At 47.2% G+C, this 20,926-nt stretch overlaps 2 protein-coding genes across 8 annotated transcripts in view; both read left to right on the top strand.

Annotated features, from left to right (window-relative positions):
- LOC146205270 (organic cation transporter protein-like) overlaps positions 1 to 20,926 on the top strand; it is a 104,328-nt gene that overhangs the window by 74,864 nt on the left and 8,538 nt on the right. For 3 of the 7 annotated variants that reach the window (XM_084582539.1, XM_084582523.1, XM_084582515.1), the window contains one exon: positions 19,235 to 20,163. In XM_084582539.1, coding sequence (XP_084438665.1) covers positions 19,235 to 19,433 — 199 coding nt within the window. In that variant the 3' untranslated portion in view covers positions 19,434 to 20,163. Of the gene's footprint in view, positions 1 to 19,234; positions 20,164 to 20,926 lie in introns of those variants that run through there. The other 4 variants (XM_084582530.1, XM_084582548.1, XM_084582509.1 and 1 more) reach the window with 3 other exon arrangements.
- Positions 11,331 to 19,329, top strand: LOC146205271 (uncharacterized). Its single transcript, XM_084582754.1, has 2 exons — positions 11,331 to 12,359; positions 18,063 to 19,329. The coding sequence occupies exons 1-2, from the start codon at positions 11,501 to 11,503 to the stop codon at positions 18,131 to 18,133; spliced, it is 930 nt and encodes a 309-aa protein (XP_084438880.1). The 5' UTR covers positions 11,331 to 11,500; the 3' UTR covers positions 18,134 to 19,329.

Genomic DNA, 20,926 nt, shown 5'->3' with positions numbered 1-20,926 from the left:
CTTTCGAAAGCACCGATAAAAAGCGTGCCTCCAGCCAGCCTCTATGTCAGCCGGGGCACAGAAAAAAGCAAAAATAAGAAACACCACTGGCAAAGAGCGCCGGCTTTGCACGCACAGACGCACGACCATCCCCCCCTCGTCCTCACTCTCCTTCTCCCGCTCCGCTTGCACGCGCGGCTGCCTGTAGCACGCGCTCCCGAGCGAGCGGGCTGCGCAGACTCCGCAGACAGCCGCGCGCTGCGCGGGTGCGCGTAGGTTTTGTAGTTCCGCTCCGCTGGAAACCGAGCGCTGGCGTCGCGGAGCAAACTCCAGCTTTGGTGCGGCTACTATCTTTCCGCGCTTGGTGCCTTCCGCGGCTCGGCTCGCGGCAGCAGTTTTTTTCCTTGTGTGTGCGAGTGCCCGCAGTATGCTCGGATACCTTCACCAACCTGTGTGCGCTGCAATGCCGCCTCAGCCGTCCGGAAAAGCCGTGAAGTGTTAGGGCTAGCTCCAGCGTGCCGGTTCTCGGATCGCTTCCCGCGGCAGCTATTCTCCATGCGCAGCTCGGAATAACATCGCTCGTGCTTGTGCTGTTTGGATTATTGCGCCGTGGAGCTGGGGACGCCCCCGCGGCTTCGGTGAGTCGTTGTTGCTGTTTTTTGCTGAGATTGTAGAGGCAGGCGGGTAGCGCTTCTTTCACCGGCGCGGCGTGCACGCACGTGTGCGCGTGGTGCCTGGCGGCGCGGCCGCTATGGCATCGCCTTCCTCTTCGTCGCGGCTTCGGCCGTATGTGTTCTTTTCGCGCGTGCCGAAAGGCATTCTGAATGTTCACTTGTGCGAGGACCTTGTTAAGAGGTTTAACAAGAACGAGCTGAAGTGTGTGCAGGATTTTGGTGGTGGTAGGTTCGAGGTCACCTTTAAGACCAAACAGGCGGTTGATCGCTTTTTAGCAGATCCTGTCGTTCGTGTGAAGGATGTCGAGATTAAAGGTCTATTCACACTTGCGACTAGATGAGGTCGCGCGTCTACCAGTCGCGCGACCAGAGGAGAGCAGCTCGCCACTACCTATGTTCACACTTGCGACTGTCGCCTTCTCGTTCGTCAGGCACAGTTGGGGCGAACGTCGGTAGCGGCCGCTTGCCAGACACTTCAACTTTTTCAGGCGAGCCCGTGCGCATGCCGCGCTCTCGTGTTTCCAGCAGAACGCCAACGACGAATAGACTGTGTCAATCACCGTGGTGTCAATATAAAATGTTGCGCCTGCATGAAAAACCCATTTCTCAAAAGTTCATGGTACCTACCGGATAGTCCGAATATCTTTCCAATCTCCTCCAAGGCCATATCCTTCTCCCTGCCTTTGAATTCCGGGTTCAATTTGTTGAAAAGGTAGGGGTATTCTTTCATTGCATTCAGAAGGTGCCCGGTCGAGTACTCTGGGACCTCGCTGATTGGTGAAATGGTTTGCGACTAGTAGTCGCGCGACTGAAAATTCGAGCAGTGCCCGATCGGCCCGCGGCAGTCGCTTTTCGACCGATGCGACCATTTGCGACTGTCGCTTTTCGACCAAAACGGTCGCGCGACCGCTGCTAGTCGCAAGTGTGAACGGGCCTTAAGGCCCGTTCACACTTGCGACTAGCAGCGGTCGCGCGACCGTTTTGGTCGAAAAGCGACAGTCGCAAATGGTCGCATCGGTCGAAAAGCGACTGCCGCGGGCCGATCGGGCACTGCTCGAATTTTCAGTCGCGCGACTACTAGTCGAAAACCATTCCACCAATCAGCGAGGTCCCGGAAGTAGGTCATGCTTGCGCTAATCCGGTTGTCATCGCCGGCGGCAAATTGGAAATTGGCGGGAAGACGAGAAAGATGGAGTACTCGGTTGAGCATCTTCTTAATGCAGTTAAGGAATACCCGCTTATCTTCAATAAACGGCACTCGGAGTTTAAAGCCAGGGAGAAGAAAGATATGGCCTGGAAGGAGATCGGCAAGTTATTCGGGCTATCCGGTAAGTACCACGAACTTTTGAGAAATGGGTTTTTCACTCAGGCGCAACATTCTGGAGAACGGAAAGAATTCAACTGCTCGTTAAGCTTTATATTGACACTACGGTGATTGGCACAATCTATTCGTAGTCGGCGTTCTCCTGGAAGCACGAGAGCGCGGCATGCGCACGGGCTCGCCTGAAAAAGCTGAAGTGTCTGGCAAGCGGCTGCTACCGACGTTCGCTGTCGTCGCCCAGCAGCTCTCCTACTCCCAACTGTGCCTGACGTGCTGAACCAGGTGAACCTGAGGCAGGTGGCGTTGATAGCGCTCAAATAGTTTTTCCAGGGGCTTTATCAATAAGATGTCATCATTAGCGGATGTCGGTAGCGAGTGCTTGCCAGACACCTCAACTTTTTCAGGCGAGCCGGCGCGCATGCCGCGTTCTCGTATTTCCAGGAGAACGACGATGACGAATGGACGGTGTCAATACTTCAAACAACCTTTCATTTCATATTTCATTTATTTTCCTTTTTGTTTCCTTTCCTCTATCCCTCCAATCACATTCTTTTTTTTTTTATTACGTGAAAGCACTTCAAAAAATTTCTTTGCAACATGTTATTTGGACAACAGCAACAGCATGAATGCTTTTGCAGGCGTCTACCCACACGAGCTCGTGTGTAAATATAAACGGTGCTCCTTTATATATATATATATATATATATATATATATATATATATATATATATATATATATATATATATATATATATATATCTCTTGATGCTCGTGTTTGTCTAGAGAAGCCGGGATATATGTCTTGGTAATAAACCGATCTCTTTTTGTGGCGCCAGCACGTATTGCGCAACCGAGTTTTAAGCAAGCATGCACACATATTATTCTAATTAGTCTAATGTTTAAAAAAATTCGTTTTGAGAAAATCTCACAAATTTGCGCAAAACATAGCTATCAGGTAAAACAGGCTGAACACACAGCATTCTTTGCAGCAAGGTTATTTTGCCTCGTGCAAGCTTTCATGGACAACCTTTTCTCCTCCTACAGGGATCCAAGTAGAAAAAAAATTTAAAAACCTGAAGGACATATACATGAGGAAAAAACAATTAATTCAGGAAAAACAGAAGAGTGGCGCTGGGGCTGCCGATATACCCACCATCAAATGGCCCCATTTTGAGGCCATGGTTGAGCTCATGGAGGATGCACCGCAGCCCGAACTGTGAGTTTAACATGCCAGCATTGTGCGAGCTATGCCCTGACCATAATAATGGATACAGTTTCATGAATGTATGCGGGAAAAAAAAGTATTGTGTTTATTGAGTTTAACAATATAGAAGTTTATTAAATGAACAGCATGAAGGCCCCGTAGGGATTCAATAACAGTGTAATAGTACCAGTATCATCATGGGGAGGCTAGTTAGGTGCAATCAAACTGTGCATTCAGTGCTTTTAGTTCTATGCTTGCTGCATATTAGTACTGCTAATAACTGTGCCCTGCACAGTAAAAATGTTTCCGCTGAGATAGTCACAGGTGTCTCCTCAGGTCTCAATTGCTATTGACCGTATTTTACTGCTAACCGTGGTCGAATAAGGAGATTTACACAAAAATTGTGTGCAGTTAGACATAATTATTTTCTCTCATCATTAATCTGCTTTATCCAGGGGCACTTTTATGCATGGGTACAATAAGCTTAAACATACATGCATATATTTTTTTTTTCAGCATCCTCTGCAGTGCAGATGGTGACACGAGGTAAGAAACCATGCATCACCACAATAATCTGCTGCTTTACACAAATGTGTACTTTACAAGTAGCAACACTCATTGATTAAAAAAGTGAATCTGTCCCATCCTGTTGAGAGAGACTAGTTTCTTTGGGCAGGTGCGTGTAATACATGTGCTTTTGTCTTGTTTTCAGCGTCACCTATAGAGTTGAAGAGGGCGGTGAAAAGTGAGTGAATATTTAAGGTACAACCTCATGCAACTGAGTCAGGCTAGGAAACTCGTGCACTGGTAGAGCACTTCACAAACTGCTATCGACCATCGAACAATCAAACACCCTCATACCACTATAATTGGCCCAGGTCCTATGACCTCAGTGGAAAAATCAGGCAGCACCAACACCAAGAAACATGAACTCTGAACAGAATGCGGGAAAGAGGCAAGCCTGGGTTAAGGAAGGCACAGAAATTGGACTGTGACAAAAATCCAGATGTCATTTACACAGAAGCTAAAAGCTGCCCAGACAGATCTAAAACTGTGAGTATAGCGGCCACAAACAAATACAATACAAGGCACCATACACACTTGCTCAAGCAAGATGGCACAAGAGGCAGCTATTGAATTCGCCAACCACTGAGTCTGTCTCTAGTCATAGCAGGAGGATGTCACCACTATGAATACCATCACAATAAAATGCTGTCAATACACACAGGCAACACCATCCCCCACCCCACTCCGCCTCCCACCGCAGACAAAAGAAAGCAGATATTGCAGCCTGGCACCAGCTTCATACATGCACTCTTTTTACATATATACAAGTACCTGCTACACCTCAAGGGCATATTGCAGGGGTACAATTGGAGGAATACATATGCCTTATATGAACATGTGACAAACAAACCAAAATAGTTAAGAATAGGAAAATGACAGAGTATGCAACAGTGATAAGCTGTCTCGACAGCAACGATCTTTGAGGTGTTGCAGTACACAAATTTACAACAAACATGGTAAATGGAGAGGGTATACTATAACATGAAGCACAATGCCGGCCGAAAGAGATGAACAAATAGAATGAAGAACCGCTCAATCCCCACCTTAATAACCACAACGAGCAGCAACGAAATGCAGTGAACATTGTAGTGAGTTTGACAGTTTGTTCTCTGAACACAGTTACTGTCACCATACATTGTTATGAGGTGCACCGCATGAGAAAAACACAGGAAGAGTTAGGGCTGATGTAGTTTTTGTTGTGGCATTGCAGTTCCATGGCACTGCAGATATTCAGTGAGGCATCGTCGCACTCCGATGCAGGGGGAGAGGCCTGCGGACAAGAGTAAGGAAAAGTTCAAATATTCTGGCATATTACTACTATTTCAAAGCTAGGTTCGTTTTTCATATAGGTTGCATGTAGCGTAAGTGTCCTTGTTATAATGAACTTGCAGATACATTCCAGAAGAGACTGAAATGGCAGCACCACCGGCGGCAGCACCTGAAGCACCACCTGCAAAACGGTATGTGTGTGGCTGCCCAGTCAAATTAGCTGAACAGATGGCAGAAGATAAATCCTTTTATTTGATGCTGCAAACTCTGCAATTCATTACAGGGCACGGGTGTCACAAAAAAAAAAAGGAAGAAATTCTAAGTGAGTATTTCCAATCTTTGTTCGTTGCATCACATTTTCGAACAACTGAATGTCAAAATAATGTGTAAGGGTAAAAGCGAGTTGGTTTTACCACTTATATGCCTGTGCTTTGTCTGTGCAGACTTTCTTGCTTGGTCAGCTTTGTGCTAAATTTACCTTGAGTGTTCAACCAACTGCCTAACAGTGTGCACTAATGTGAAATGCCTGGTTTGCAGAAATGCAGGAGAGGGCAGCAGCCAGGAAGTGATTGTTGAGGCATGCATGGACCACCTTGCGCAAATCAGAGAGCACCGGATGGAAAAAAAAAAAGATTCTATTTCATTTTTTTGCTTGCGCCTTGAAGCCCGATTGCGCAATTTGCCTGTGCACATAGGCCAAGATCTCATGCACCAGATTGAAACCACAGTATATGAGGCTGAAGTAGCAGTCCGAGACCCTTATTTTTGAATAGGCTGTCTAGTCCAGGGGCCATGTTACGTACCGCTCTCAATACAAAACCAGTCTAAAATCATGCACAATGCCCCACTTAGTTGGTCGGTCCTGTCTGCTGGTCAGGATGACCAAAAGAAGCAGAGAATTGCAACCATTTTAGACTGGTTTTGCATTGAAAGCAGTGCCTAAGCTGGTCCCATATTGTGTTTTCTACTGTTTGTAGCATGTGATAAGAATATCCAAGACCTATTCCTATTCAATTTTTATATTCTAGAAGATCATTTGATACTTTGAAATAGGCAATATGAAGGAGCACTGAACAAGGGTAAATGGGGTACGCCTCAATTTGCAAGTCAACTCAACGTTTCGACAAGTGGACTTGTCTTCGCCTGGGCTCTGACGAAGACAAGTCCACTTGTCGAAACGTTGGCTCGACCTGCGAACTGAGGCGTACCCCATTTACCATTGTTCAGTGCTCCTTCATACCGTGTAAACCATATTCTTCCTCTCGTTCTACCTGAAATATGCAAGTGATATAGAGTACAAATAGCTTTTTCCTTATACAAACTGTGTGCAATCTACGACTGATCATCAGTACCTGTGTTACTACCTCCTTATTAACAGAGTATCTCATTGCATTTGTAATTACTTATAATTGCTATGAAGTGCAAATTACCTTCAGTCATAACTTGTGTTACTATTTCATCAATAATAGCTCATCCACTGCATTTATAACATGGTATTTAATACTGCATGTCCTGTTCACGTTTAAGGCATCTTTTTTTCTGGTAGACATTGTTTCTATTCCATTTTTATATTTCAAGAAATTGTGATACTTTGAAATATGCAAGTGATATAGTGTACAAATGGCTTATTACTTATGCAACTTTTGTGCAATCTATGACATCGTCAGTACCTGTGCTACTACCTCTTTATTAACTTAATATCTCATTGCATTTCTGTTTGCTTATGACTGCTATAGAGCGTAAATTTTCTAATCTTGGCACAATTTGCGTTATTACTGCATCAATAATAGGTTATCCATTGCATTTAACCTGGTATTTAATACTGCATATCCTGTTCACGTTTAAGGCATCTTTTTTTTCTGGTAGACATTGTTCCTATTTCATTTTTATACTTGATGACATTGTGCAATACTTTCAAATATGCAAGTGATATAGTGTACAAATGGCTTATTACTTATGCAACTTTTGTGCAATCTATGACATCGTCAGTACCTGTGCTACTACCTCTTGATTAACTTAATATCTCATTGCATTTCTGTTTGCTTATGACTGCTATAGAGTGTAAATTTTCTAATCTTGGCACAATTTGCGTTATTACTGCATCAATAATAGGTTATCCATTGCATTTAACCTGGTATTTAATACTGCATATCCTGTTCACGTTTAAGGCATCTTTTTTTTCTGGTAGACATTGTTCCTATTTCATTTTTATACTTGATGACATTGTGCAATACTTTCAAATATGCAAACAGCAAACAAATATAGGGAAAACAGGTGGCTCATTATGAGACATGAAAGAAGCCAACAGCTACTTGACACCAAGGAAACCATAAGGGATTTTTATTTTTGATAAGTGAAATAATAACGAAATCGTACAGGTCATTGTTTTTAAAGTAAAAGAAAAATCTACATGCAGCTCATGGGATCTGAACCCACAACTTCCGAATCTCACGTCCAGTTCTCTACCACTGACTTATGGCAATGGCTGTTCATTTTTTTACTTTCTTAGGTATTTCGGTTGCACGTCCTTGAGGGAATTCTACTTATACAAACTTCTGTGCAATCCCTGACCTGTCATCGTTTATGTTACTAGCCTGTTATTTATAGATGCTTTTACTGCACTTGTGTAAGTATTGTTGAAAAGACTTCATGATTTACGTTGCTGAACATGCAAGAGAACATATCTTGCAAGTTCTCTTGGTATAAAATAAACTTCACCAGTATTTGAACCCACCTTTTTCTACTCTCGATTGCCAGTGATCATTGCACGTTGCCATGGCACCTCACCAGCTGTGACGAAGTAGTGCGTAAGGTGGTCACGCACTTTCTTTGCATACCTGTAAAGCAATTGCACTGTCAAGTTTTATTCCATTACCAATATAAGTCACCTGACTGCATGTCACATAAAGCCAAAGTGTTAATATTCTGGGACTGTACACGACTGCAGAGGACTATACACCATTACACCATTACAGAGAAGGTTTCTGAAACGGGTTCTCCTCAACCTTTCAGTGTACTGTGTTCTTACTTTTTTCCTTTTCCATTTTTTGAAAGACATTAGGGCCAATTAAGAGTTTAGTAGATCTATAATTGTGATTATCCACACCATTTACTTCATGTAGCATACAGGCAAGTATGTTCCTGTTTCGGTGGTGTATACATTGCACAGATCAGTACAAATAGTTGAGGAATTACAAACCACATACCGCGTGGCATTAGAGCCTGTGAGTCGCTGTGTAGCGAACACGGAGCTGGCGGCATCATCTCTCCAGCTGCCAGGCAAGAGATGCCCTTCCCAGTCTTCAGCGTCGGCAGAGCCTGGCGGACAGTAAATGGAGGAGGATTCTGCGGACTCTTTAAGCAGGTAGTTGTGCAGCACAATGCAAGCACCAACGTACCTGTTGATGTTAATAGCCTTCGCCTTAAAGGGTCGGCGCAGAATCCTCCACCGCTGTGCCAGGATGCCAAACGCGTTTTCTATGATGCGGCGTGCCCGGCTCAGCCGATAATTAAATACACGCCGCTCATAGCCAGATGACCCAGACTGGGATGCAGTTTCGTGCAAGGCTGAAGACAAGAACATGACATATAAATCAGAAAAACATTGTGCAATTCTTATTTGCATGCAGTCCACTATAATACCTAGCATCCTACTAAACTTCTCAGAAAGCATGGCCCTGAGCCTCTGGTGAAGCTAGAAAGTTTCAAGCACAAAGCAGAGTACTGTCTCAGGCTCATATTGCTCAATGTATAAAAATTAAAACTACAAGTGCGTTGGTACTCGTGCTACTACATGCATGTGAAAGGCATTTCAGTAATGCAATTTCTATCCGCTTTATAATAGCATGTTTATTTGCCGATATCACCAAACCAAACACCGTCTAAGTAGGTGAAGAAAATATGGTGCAAAGATAGATTTGCAGCATTGCACAATAGTTTTTATGCTTTACACTGGCACTGTTCTGCTTTCTTGTAGTCGTAACATATGACAAACGTTCACACCAGAAAGACAATGCCCGGAGAAGCAAAAAAAAAAAAAAATTAGGATTAGGATTATGGCACATGCAGATAACAATGATAGAAAAAGTGCTGTATCATTGGCAGGAACAAAGAGTGAAGTCAAATATAGAAGTCCTCTACCTCTTCTTGGATATGGCCTCATCATAAATTCCTTCAACGGGAAAGCCTCGTCCCCAACAAAGAAGTAAGGCAGTGGGCCCTCGGTGCCAATAGGTGCTGCCGCTGGGAAGCCCCACTCGCCCCGAGAAACTTTGCTCTTTAACGTTGATGCGGCAAAAATTCCTCCGTCTGACTCGCTTCCACTGTGTCCCATTTCGACATACAGGAACCTGCACAAAAAAATGTACATAGTTTCAAATTTAGCGCACACAGAGCAGCAGTGGATGTGTCTGTGATAACTGTAGATTTAGTTTCAACCGGTAAGTGGATTTTACAATAATATTATGTTTGCGCTTGTGTAGTGCTTAATTTTGAGCATGAAGTGAAGTTCAAAAGCTTGCATGAACTGTTGCCCTTTGCACAGTATCAAGATCGACCAAGTGCCTTATATTCACACTATTTGATGGTTTGCAACCATGAAAGCTTGTGATGGTTCTTCAGGTTATTAAACCAGTGTTATTTGGCTGATGCTGCCAAAATTGTCATAGAATACAAAAGAAAGCGTAGCAGGGGGCAGCAGAAAGTCAGATGGGTGGACGAGGTTAAGAACTTTCAGGGGTCAAGTGGATGCAGCTAACACACGACCGGGCTAATTGGAGGAATATGGGAGAGGCCTTCGCCCTGCAGTGGGTATAGTCTGGCTGATGATGACGACAGTCTTACCTATAATGGGCATCACAGACAGCAAGAAGAGATTTGCTGAAAAAGCCTTTGTAGTTGTAATCTGCGCTGCCAGAGTTCGGTGGGCACTCGATGGTGATGTGCTTTCCGTCGATAGCACCGACACAGTGTGGCATTTGCCATCTTTCTTCGAAGTCTGCTGCAATCTGCAGGATAAGTTTCAATGGTGTACTTCTATAAGTCAAACTGAATTACATTGGTCACTACTAACACATTATTCCTGTGAAGCATTGCGGAAAAGCCATGTGCACTAACAATCTGTGTCATTAGAGCAGAGCAGCAAGAAATTTGGCTAAAAGATAAAGTTTACCTACCTTTAGCCATCCGTCTGCTACTTGTGGATGGGTGACATAGAGCGGTTTGAGAATATCCCAAAGTGCCTGGCAGACTGTTGCCACCAAGCAGCTTGCTGTTGATCTTCCGATTAAGAAATTATACGACAATTCCCTCAGGCTCTGACCTGTGGCCAGGAACCTGCAAAAGGAATAAAAAAAAAAAAAAGAAAAGCTGAACATCTACATATATTAACTGTGATGTTCACTTGTACACCAAAGATATGATCCTCGTATATAACCTCTCCGCAAGAATTACATTAAATTGTCCATACAGAAAAATATGCTCATTCGTTGCTATATGCAGCATGAGCTGTTGAAATAAAATTCAGCCAGCATTCAGTTATGACATGGTCATAACTAAAGTACCAGCTGTTACTATAGAATGTAATAGTAAATATTTGACTGATATGTGAAAATTTTCCATTTTTAGAACAACGCGGCTTACCTGAGGGTCATTGCCAAGCGGTCTGGTGCTGATATCGCACTCCTGAACCTGGTATCCTGCACAGTGATTGCGCTTTGTACCAAGTTCAGGAGTGTGTCAAAGGTCCGCGGTGGCATACGGAGGAATCTGCGAAGTGCAAAAAAAAAAAAAAAAAGAAAGAAAGAGGTTTCGCGCGCACTTAATAAATTGGAACTTGGGCTTGAAATGAAAACTTACTCTCTGAAATACTCCTCGTCATGAGCCCTTAGCTCCGGTAGAAGGCGGCTTGCGTGCCCGGCCACCTCTCGCGATCGTAGGCACGGACGGACCCACCACCGACGCCGCCGTCGTTGTTTCTGCGCCGAGCGCGCTGCAACTGCTCGCGCGGCCGCAGCGCACATCAAAACGGCGACGACGTCCTCCTCCTCTTCACTTGAATATTCAAGCATGATGCTTTACGGGCAAAATTGAAAGTATGCTGGACGAGTGCAAGGGTGGCACAAGCGTTTCGCGTCGAAGCAGACGGAAAAAGCGCGCGAACGGCGTCGTTCCCGGTGGTTCTCGTTCGGAACGAGAACAGAACGAGAAGGCGACAGTCGCAAGTGTGAACACCGGCGTGGCGAGCTCCTCTCCTCTGGTCGCGCGACTGGTAGTCGCGCGACCGCATCTAGTCGCAAGTGTGAATAGACCTTTAAGTTTGAGTACCGCGGAGTCCGCTCCCGGTACGTGAGAGTGTTCGGTTTCCCGTCGGACTTGCCGGCCGCCCCGCTCGTGTCTGAGCTCGAGGCGTACGGAAAGGTACAGACTAGACAGTTGGAAAACGTTCCGGGGTTCCCGGACGTTGAGAGCGGTAACCTCAGAATTAAGATGGAGATGGCTAGACCGGTTCCAAACCTTTTGAAAGTTGGAGAGAGGGTCGTTCAGTGCGAGTACGAAGGAGTGACGCGTCTTTGCCGCTTGTGCAGGCGCGTGGGGCATCTTGCGGCAGCGTGCCCAACTCCTAAGTGCAAGCGCTGCGCGCAGTACGGACATGAGGATTGTGACGCCGATTGCGCGCGTTGCGGTGGTGACCACGCCATTTCCGCATGCACGAAACGGTCGTTTGCTTCGGTGACTGTCGCCGCCGCTTCGAGCGGGCCGGCAGCCGCCGCGGGGCAGCCGCCGCTGCCGCCCCCATCCCTGGCGCAGGTTGCTGTTGAGTCACCAGCCAAGGAGAACGGAGAGGAGGAGCAGCTTGGCGATGGCGTGAGTGAGGAGGCCGTTCTCGCCGCGCCCGCTGCTGCGGGGGAGCTTCCCGTCCCGCACGCTTCGGCCGAGGTGTGCGAGTGGTGGGTTCCACCCGCGCCCGATGCGGCGCCGGCATTGGAAGCGACCGCGCCGGCGGCCGCTGCCGACGCCGCACAGGCTGAAAAGGAGCCTGAGGATGCAGCCTTGCAGAGGGCCGCTGCGGCGGTCCCGGCTGCTGAACCGACACAAACCGCCGCTATCGACGCGGGGTTTGTGGCGGTAAAGACGAAGCGGCGCAGGAAGCGCGCGCAAAAACAAGAAGGAGCGGAGATCGACACCGACTCCGAGGGTACCTCCTCCCAGGCTAAGACCGGACGGCCTGCTGCCAAGCGGGTGGTCGTGGCGGTGGCACGGAACCCCTCCGACGGGGACGAGGAACCTGGCGCGACATCTTCCAGCCAGGACGAAGGTTCAGACATGGAGCAGGAAGTCAGCATTGGTGAGAGGCAGCATTCTATTTCTCCTCCCATTGAGCTAGCTCCCTGTTTGCTATGTAAGGGTAAGGGTTGTGAGTGTTTTGCTGAGGCCGATGAGGCAGAGCTTCCCCCCTCGTGCCGTTGTCAGATGGGAGGAGGTTTGGCACCAGAAGGCGCCGCACCTCAAGGTCTCACATAACCTATCTACCCGTCATCATTCATACATCATCCCCGGCACTTCCCCCCCCTCCCGGATGTCCGGGAGGCGGAGGTATTTGTTTTGGGATGACGGCCATACCCTGGCAAGGGGGCAGTCGTGTGGTGACACGCACACAGCAGTCACCGAACACTATGCCAACTGCGTTTAAGGTCCCCGCTGTGCTAGCAGGCCAAACACAGGGAGACCGGACCTTCTTTGGACCTCGGATGTCCTGAAGGACAACACTAACTTTAAAGGGCTTCATATCGATACTGTTATGGTACGCCCAGAAACCTCGCAAATAATCGGTGGCCTGCTCCACATGTCTATGAAGTCTTGCTCGCTGAGGTGACGCTGCTCACGGCTTCCTCACCGTCCGTAAGGTCCGCTTGCTCCTTCTGTGGCGTGGTTGACTGCGAATGCTCTCAGCGTTCCAGTTCCTCCTCGTCCTCGTCTCCTTCCCCCTCCACTTCCGACTCCTCTGCTAAAGAGGAGTCCCCCCCCGACCGTCAGGTTGGGGCAGCCCCAGGTTCACAATAGAGTGTTTATTTTTCCAGGTCTCTTGCTCCGATAGTTCCGCCTTTCGCGGGTTTTCTTTTCCGTTTATTAGGTTTCTAGGCAGCTTCTTTCTCAATTCATCATGGCATCACTCACATTAGCTACTTTTAACTGTCGTGGCATGTCCCGTCGTCCCAAGCAAGCTGAGATCCTTCAGCTTGCTAGCTCTAAAAACATAGATATTTTGGTCTTGCAAGAGACCTACATCCATCGCCTTGGCCAGATCAGGAGCTTTGACAGAACATTTGGCACCAGGTCTTACTGGAGCTATGGTGCGTCGGGTTCCCGCGGCGTTGGTATTATCCTTATGCCACGCTTCCGCGGCTCGGTTTTGCGCCACTCCAGGGATGCTGAGGGCCGCGTCCTGTCTGTAGACCTTGATTCTGGCATTCGTATAGTTAACATTTATGCTCCGAACAGAGGTCGTGATCTAGGTGCCTTCTACAAGCACCTTGACTCCCAGCTAATAGGTCCATCCAAGATAGTTCTAGTGGGTGATTTCAACTGTGTCCTTGACAGGGCGGATCGCCTCTCTTTTCGAGGCACTCCGCCCAAGGAGCGGGATAGGCAGGGGGCGCGTGCACTTAGGGAGCTGGTCGAGGAGCTAGATTTGGTTGATGCCTGGAAGGTGCTCCGCTCAGGACAGTCAGGGATGACTTGGACTGGGAGGCGCCTCCAGAGCAGGCTAGACCGCTTCTACGTCTCTCCAACACTAGCCTCCGGCATGCACTCCATGTGGTCGGTCCCCTCCGCGTTGAGCGATCACAAGTGTGTCATCCTTCGCTTCAGTGATGGGATCCTGGTCCCTCGCGAGAAGGGGACCTGGCGCCTCAACTCGCGGCTTTTAGAGGACCAGGAGGTTGTTAAGGAGGTCTCTGGTATTCTTCGAAACTCTCTGCAGTCCAACCTAGGCTTAGACGGTGTCGGATGGGATGACATTAAGGCAGATGTGCGTGACTGTTTCAAGGCAGCGGGAATGAGGCGGGCACATGAGGAACGGCAGGAGATCACCATTGTCTCTGATGTCATCCTCCTGCTTTCTAAGCCTCTTTCTGCTGGCCAAGGGGTCACCGAAGCACTCGCCTCGCAGCGCATCCGGCTCCGAAAATTGCTCCAGCAACGCTGGGATGGTCTTAGGGCTATGGCGCGAGCTGAGCGGTGGGAGAGGGAACATTGGTGCAGCAGACACCTCCTCCGACGCCGCTTAGCGCGCACAGAGACTTCCCTCACTGAATTGGTAGACCCGGTTACGGGGTCCATCTCCAACACTCCGGATGCTGTTCTTAAAGCAGCACGGCAGTTTTATTCCGTCCTATATCAGGCTCCAGCTCCAACCACAGCTACTTTTCCACTTGAATCCCCCTCCAAACCAGTTCACCTATCAGGAGCTCCCTTGGATGAGACAGAATTAGAAGCGGCGCTCAAATCGTTCCACAGAAATCGTAGCCCAGGTTCGGACGGCCTGACTGTTGAGTTTTATGTCAAGTTCTGGAAGCAGCTCGGGAAGCCTTTCACCGCTCTTGTAAACAGGCTCCTGGGTGAGGGGACGCTCTCAGGTACTCAGAGGGAAGGGCGGATCACTCTCCTTTGTAAGGATGAGTCGAGACGCACTGACCTACGAGCCTGGCGTCCCATCACGCTCCTGAACGTCGACTACAAGCTCATAGCCAAGTGCCTGTCCTCTCGGTTAACTTCTTTTCTTCCAGACATTATAGGTCCATATCAGGCTTGTAGTGTTCCTGGTCGTTCCACTCAGCTTCACGGTTTTGTCCTTAGGGACCTTTTCCTCTGGGCTCAACATAGAAATCTTCAGGGTATTCTTTGTTCGTTTGATCAGGAGAAGGCTTTTGATGTTGTTAGTCATTCCTACTTATTCCAAGTCCTGGAGGAAGCTGGTATAGACTCTGATTTCCAGCGCATGGTCAGAGCTCTATATACCAGGCCAGTTTCAGCCGTTACTGTGCTAGGACGCACCTCCGAAGTTTTTGACGTGGGCCGTGGAGTCAGGCAGGGATGCCCCCTATCTCCTGCCCTCTACGTGCTCGCATTTGAACCCCTGTTACAAAGGCTCTCTCGAGACAGTCGCATAGCTCGCTTTCCGCTCCCGCAAGGTTCTCCACCAGCTCCCATCTTTGCCTATGCAGATGACCTAACCATTGTCGTCCCGGATGAGGCTTCTGTCTCCTCCGTTCTGGATGTCATGGAGGTGTACTGTAAGGCGAGTGGGGCTAAGGTTAATAGGTCGAAGAGTGCCACCCTCTATTTTGGGTGTGCACCATCCAGTCCTCAGCCCGCTCATGGTCTTCCCGTGAAGGCTGAAGTCCGTCTCCTTGGTTTTTATTTCAATTCACAAGGCCTTTCAGATAGGAATTGGTCCTCTGCTCAAGAGAAAATTGAATCGAGGGCAAAAGAGTATGAGAAGCTCTTGTGTCCGCTTACGGCTCGAGCCACTATCACTCGGTCCCTCCTGTTCTCGGTGCTGACCTATGTCGCTGGCGTAACACCTTTGTCAGCACGGACGAAGCTTCACCTGGAGCGGATCCTTTTCCGTTTCTTGTGGAGTGGAGCTCCTGACAAGGTCAAAAGACTTGTGGTGAAGCTGCCTAGGGAGAGGGGAGGCCTCGGCATCTCCGACCTTGGCATCGTAGCCTCAGCCTTGCACGTCAGGTGGACCCAAGTGGCATTGAACTCGGACATGCCTCTGACTCAAAGCCTGACTTCGTTTTTTCTGAGTACTCGACTCCGCCTTTTCGCCCAGAGCACATATTCTCATTGCGTGCCACGATCGGGCTCTCCTTCCCCTTTTTATGCTCAGGCAGCTACCTGCCTTGAGCGTCTGCGTAAGGAGGAGGCGGACATTGATGTGGTTTCGGTTCCCTTAAAGGAACTAGTTAGGCTTCTGACTCCCAGTCTCCCCCCTCACCTCCGTCTTTACGACCTCGCTAATGTTAAGCCCAGCTGGCGGTATATCACAGCGGATTTTTTGGAAGCAAGCAGAGCGTCCTTTATGTACCGCTTCGCCAGGGGAGTCCTCCCCATTAAGGCGCCGGCGTTTACACGGACCAGCCTGCGACCAACTTGTCCGACTTGTGGTGGTAGAGAGGACACTGTGCACATATTCTCGCAGTGTCTCCTTCCTGAAGCGCTTCTTCGTCGTGTAGCTAACCTCTTCCAGCTTCCGGGTATACCGTACCAGACCGTGCAATACCTGAACCCGTTGCCAGGCGTGGCCGTTAACCAGTTCGTCCTCTTGCTCGTAGAGTGCGCGTACCAAGTATGGCTGGCACGCTGCGCGGCCGCATACAACAGCAGAGTTCCGGGCCTCCATGAAGTAATTGCAAAAGTACGGAAAGAGGTCTGGTTCTGCCTGCAGCGGGAACGTCGCATTCTTGGCGAGCAGAGGTTCTCGAAGATTTGGTGCGGACCGTCTGTGATTTTTTCGGTTAAGGGTGGAACACTCTCTGTGTCATTATGATTTTCTCACAGGGATTGGTTGTCCTTAGTGACACTTGTGCTGTCATGGAGGTTCGCCTCGTCGGCTCGATGCCACGATGGCGCTGCAGGCCGTCTTTGCGTTTGATGACACTCACTCCTGTGAGGGCATCACGCGGCGGCCCCCTTGTCCGGGTAGGACCCTCACCTCGAACTAAAAAACTCTCCCAGACCCCACTTGGCCCTGGGGGGGACTTTGCCGGAGGTGTTGAATGGATGATGATGGGCTGATGAGTTATGTGTGACTCTGGGGCACGACACCTCCGGGTGTCAATCCCCCTCCCCATCTGACAACGGCAAAGGTCATCGATTGCGCAGTTGTGCCAATTCCTAGTGTCAAAGGATTGTCACCTTTGACGCAACAGTGGTTCATGGCAATAACACATCAAGACGGACGACCCCGGCGAAAGCGACCGCATTTGGAAGTGAGTACAGCGATCGCGTTTCGTAAAAATCTGCACAGCGGAGATTATATGAATATGTATGCGTGACATAGGAGTGAATCTACTGACACATTTTAACACGAGAGCGTTAAGGAATTCGTTACTCCGATAACCAGGCGTAGTCGGCGCAGTGGCGTCCGTGCGTGTATGTCGAGTGCCATAAAGAAGGTGCTACCGTGTTCCACTCTTGCAATTTTGCGAAGCTTATAACCAACCTCCTTGTTTTTGGTAATCCAAGGCGTTGGTTGAACAGACTGTCTTCAAAGAATTAAGTTTTTTTTTTTTTTTTTTTTTTTTTTAACATGCTTGTCTTCGCAAGTGGCGCGCTCTACTCTCATATTACTTATTACAGGCTGTGGGGACAGTCTGAGCTGCAGCGCAAACACCTAATGCATAACTGCCGTGTACAATGTGATAATCGCTCAAGCTCGCGAGCTTGAAAGTGGTTGTGCCCCACTACAAGAAAACAGAATTTCAGATAGTGGTTGCCTTTTCTGTGCTTGAAATTATTAAAGCGCGTGTTATTAGCGTATTTTAATTTAGGTATGGCCTGTATGATACTGCCTTCTGAACTGTTTAGCTTATTTTTTTTTCTTCGCATCGTAACATCAGTTCATGTACTGTTTGGATTTGGTTGTTATAGTCCGCTGCTTTCCCCAAAAAACAAGTAGTTCCCTAGTAGTAATTATTTAACTTGTTTCCTTTTTTAGGTGTGAGGATAAAGCAATTTATTTTCGTGTTCAGTACTAATATTGAACAGGAAGAGTGCACTAGAGGATTGAGGCAATATTGTGGAAGCTGTTCATTGGGCTGTAAATCCTTATGAATCACCAACTAGCGGTCCGATTGGATCTCCCTACAGCTTTATCCGTGAACCTGCCAGGTATAAAACATGTTCATGCATGAAATTAAGCTTGCAGTAAATTTCAGTGCTGTGTATATTGGTTTACTTTGTGTGCTCTATATATCTTGTTCCTGGCCACTGCTGTATATTGATGTTTCACTGTAGTAAGGCTGTTGAATGATAATTGCAGGAATTTCGCCGGGGACCTGGATGCCTTGTGAGCAAGCCGGGACCTGCCAGGGACTGAGCTGGATGCCATGATAAGACTCTATATCTATAATCTTTCTTAATAAATTGATCAGACCACCTGACAATTGCTTCCTGTCATTGTAGGATCATCTGGTGCCTGACAATTGTAGCTGACCAATGGGTGTCTGTCAGTTGGAATGGTCCATTTGGTGCCTACCTGTTGGGGCTGACCATTTGGTGTTGGCCAATTGGAATAGCTCAGTTGGTATTTTCCAATCGGTATTCTTCAAAAGTGCCGAAAACACATTAGGGAATTTCCAATTGATTCCAATTGATGATTTCCAATTGGAAAGCAATAGTTATTTTTTTGCCTGGGCCGCGCTCAAGCCATCCGGCATGTTGCAATCTATTAAGCCACTCCTGACATGATTCGAGAAAGTGGGTATGGACCTTTTAGGTCCATTTCCTTTATCCTCGAACGACCACAAGGGGATCGTAATCGCCATGGACTGCCACAGACTACTTGACACGCTACACTGAAATAAAGGTGAAGTTGTTCACTTTTTTATCAACGACATTGTGCTTAGACGCAGTGCACTGTCGACCATCATTACTGACCGAGGCAAGGTTTTAACAGCTCGGCTGCTGCAGGACACCTTAACTCAGCCATACCGATTTCTTTCTTCTCACCTTGTCATCGAGGTGATGTTTTCCTTTCGCGTGCATGAGGGGGGTGGGGGGATAATGCCACGTGCCTAGCACCGCACGGCCGCCGCGCTTGGGAACAGCGACGATGTTGTGACCGTTGGCTCGAGAGGCGTGCTGGGGGCTGAACCCTGATATCAGTGCTGGAAGCCGACGCTCCTTGGGGCTTGTCTTGACAATATTTTGTACAGTCTAAATGTTTGGGTTTGCCACACCATGTGCCATGCCTAAAATTAGTGGCTCTGTACAGAAATGTGCATGCATACCGTAATTTACTTGTTTGAGGCTGTAATAAAACCGAAACATTTGACAATTTTATATGTATCCAAACGCAAATCGTACGTAACTTCCACGTAGCACACAAAGGTTGAGAAATGACTTCATGTGTAGCTTGTTTGGACTCGACAGGTATAATTGCCTGCAAGAATTTTGCATTTATGAGTGCACCACTTTGTTTTGATATTTCAGGGTTGAAAAGGAGGTGTCAGTAGACTCAAAGGAAGCTTATTTGCAAAGACTCAGGAGGATGTTGCTGGACAGTCCAAGTCACCTCTGCCGCCTGGGTATGTGGCTGACGAGAATGGAAGCTTCTATCTTTTCCAAGATAATGCGTATTACCCAATTGTATACTTCTGATCTTGTTACCGAGGGGAACCTTGCTGATTGAAAAATGCAGACATGCTCTGCTATTGATGTCAGATTAGCAGTGAAGGTGGTAGAGTGATCTAGTCTCAGTTCCCTACTGTAGCTCAGCTGAATGGCATTTAGCTTTGGTGATTAAGTTTTATTAATGTCAACTGACGCTAATGAGACTCATGAATTGTGTATTGACTATGGTAGCATGCACAGTGTTCTAGCGTATGGCCATGAATGGTAGAAATGGTACGTCTAATTTGCTTCTCTAGCAAGTATTGTTTCTTCAGCTGCCGTAAAATTTGTTTATTTCTTCCCCAAATGTTTCTGGGCTGGGATCTCTCCTTGCTACACTGGAGAGAAATAAAAATAAAAATTATTGAATTTGGTAATAACATACTGATTAAACTGGCTAATGCATCTCTGTACTCCCTATGGTATCCTCTTGTTTCCATAGATTATTTGGTAGGTGTTTGTTCTCAGCCTCACCTGGATCCCATAGCACTCCACTACGGTACCTCTTTCTCTCTCACTCCCGCCTTTCCTTCCCATATAGCACAGCTTGTGTGTTCGGCGAGAAGTGTGAAGGATACCGTACGTTTCTTTTCATGTAGTACACAGATTTTCAATTTACGCAGTTATTTGCAAGGCACCCATGTACTGTGCAATGTCAGTGCACATTGAAGAACCCCAGGTGGTTGAAATTTCCAGAGCCCTCCACACTATGGCATCTCTCAGCCTGAGTTGCTTAACCCTATAAGCTAAACAAATTAAGCTAAACTAAATGTCTTCAGTTGGTTTGTTGTTTTGGGGGGAAAAAAAGCGCAGTATCTGCTTCACCCCTCAGTGGATACCGACACAAAGTGGACATATTACAAATGTTAGACAATTTTGCTAGGCTCTGAATCTCCGAATTAGTGCATATGTGTTTTACAAATCAAGTCCTCGTAGTCCTGTGTGCACTTTTTATTTTATGTAGATATTGCAGTCAATGAAACTTGAAACCTTTGGCTTTATTAAAGGAGAAAAATGACTCTGATATTGTTTGGGCAGAGGCTGTTTCTCTTATTTTTTCACTGGTGCATATGACACCCCCTGGAAAAATATTTCTGGCTATGCTCCTAGTCTGTAATGCTTTGTTTCCTGCTTGTCAAAAGCACTAAACAATGCTTTACTAATGCATGTACCAGAATAACATAGTTATGGTAGCCGTGGTACCATCCAAGGTGGCAGAGCCAATAATTAAATTTTGTTTAGCCTTTATAGTTTGTTCAGGGTGGCAGACCTGTGCACATTAGGTCAAAATTTGTATTTCCCCAGCATTTGAATGTGGCATAACACTACTGCCAGTCCTGCTTAGATGTTCTTATGATGGCATATTTTGTGGGCATCGTGTGTAGGGTTATTATGTCTGTTTATTTACTATTATACTGCAATCTTTGAAGAAAGCATTTTGCCTGTTGACGATATAACAAAAAAAAAAAAAGATTAATTTTAAGTCTGCAAGAAACTGAAACCAGCTAGAAA

This window comes from Amblyomma maculatum, chromosome 1, assembly GCF_055883805.1.
Source record: "Amblyomma maculatum isolate TAMU_Amacu chromosome 1, ASM5588380v1, whole genome shotgun sequence".
Lineage (NCBI taxonomy): Eukaryota > Metazoa > Arthropoda > Arachnida > Ixodida > Ixodidae > Amblyomma > Amblyomma maculatum.
This window is presented reverse-complemented; position numbering and strand designations above follow the sequence as displayed.

Bases quoted from the DNA above. Each gene is read 5' to 3' on its own strand.
- LOC146205271 (XM_084582754.1), top strand. From the start codon at position 11,501: ATGGAGATGGCTAGACCGGTTCCAAACCTTTTGAAAGTTGGAGAGAGG. The intron at 12,360-18,062 runs GTGAGAGGCAGC...TGATAATTGCAG, and splicing joins GGAGCAGGAAGTCAGCATTG to GAATTTCGCCGGGGACCTGG.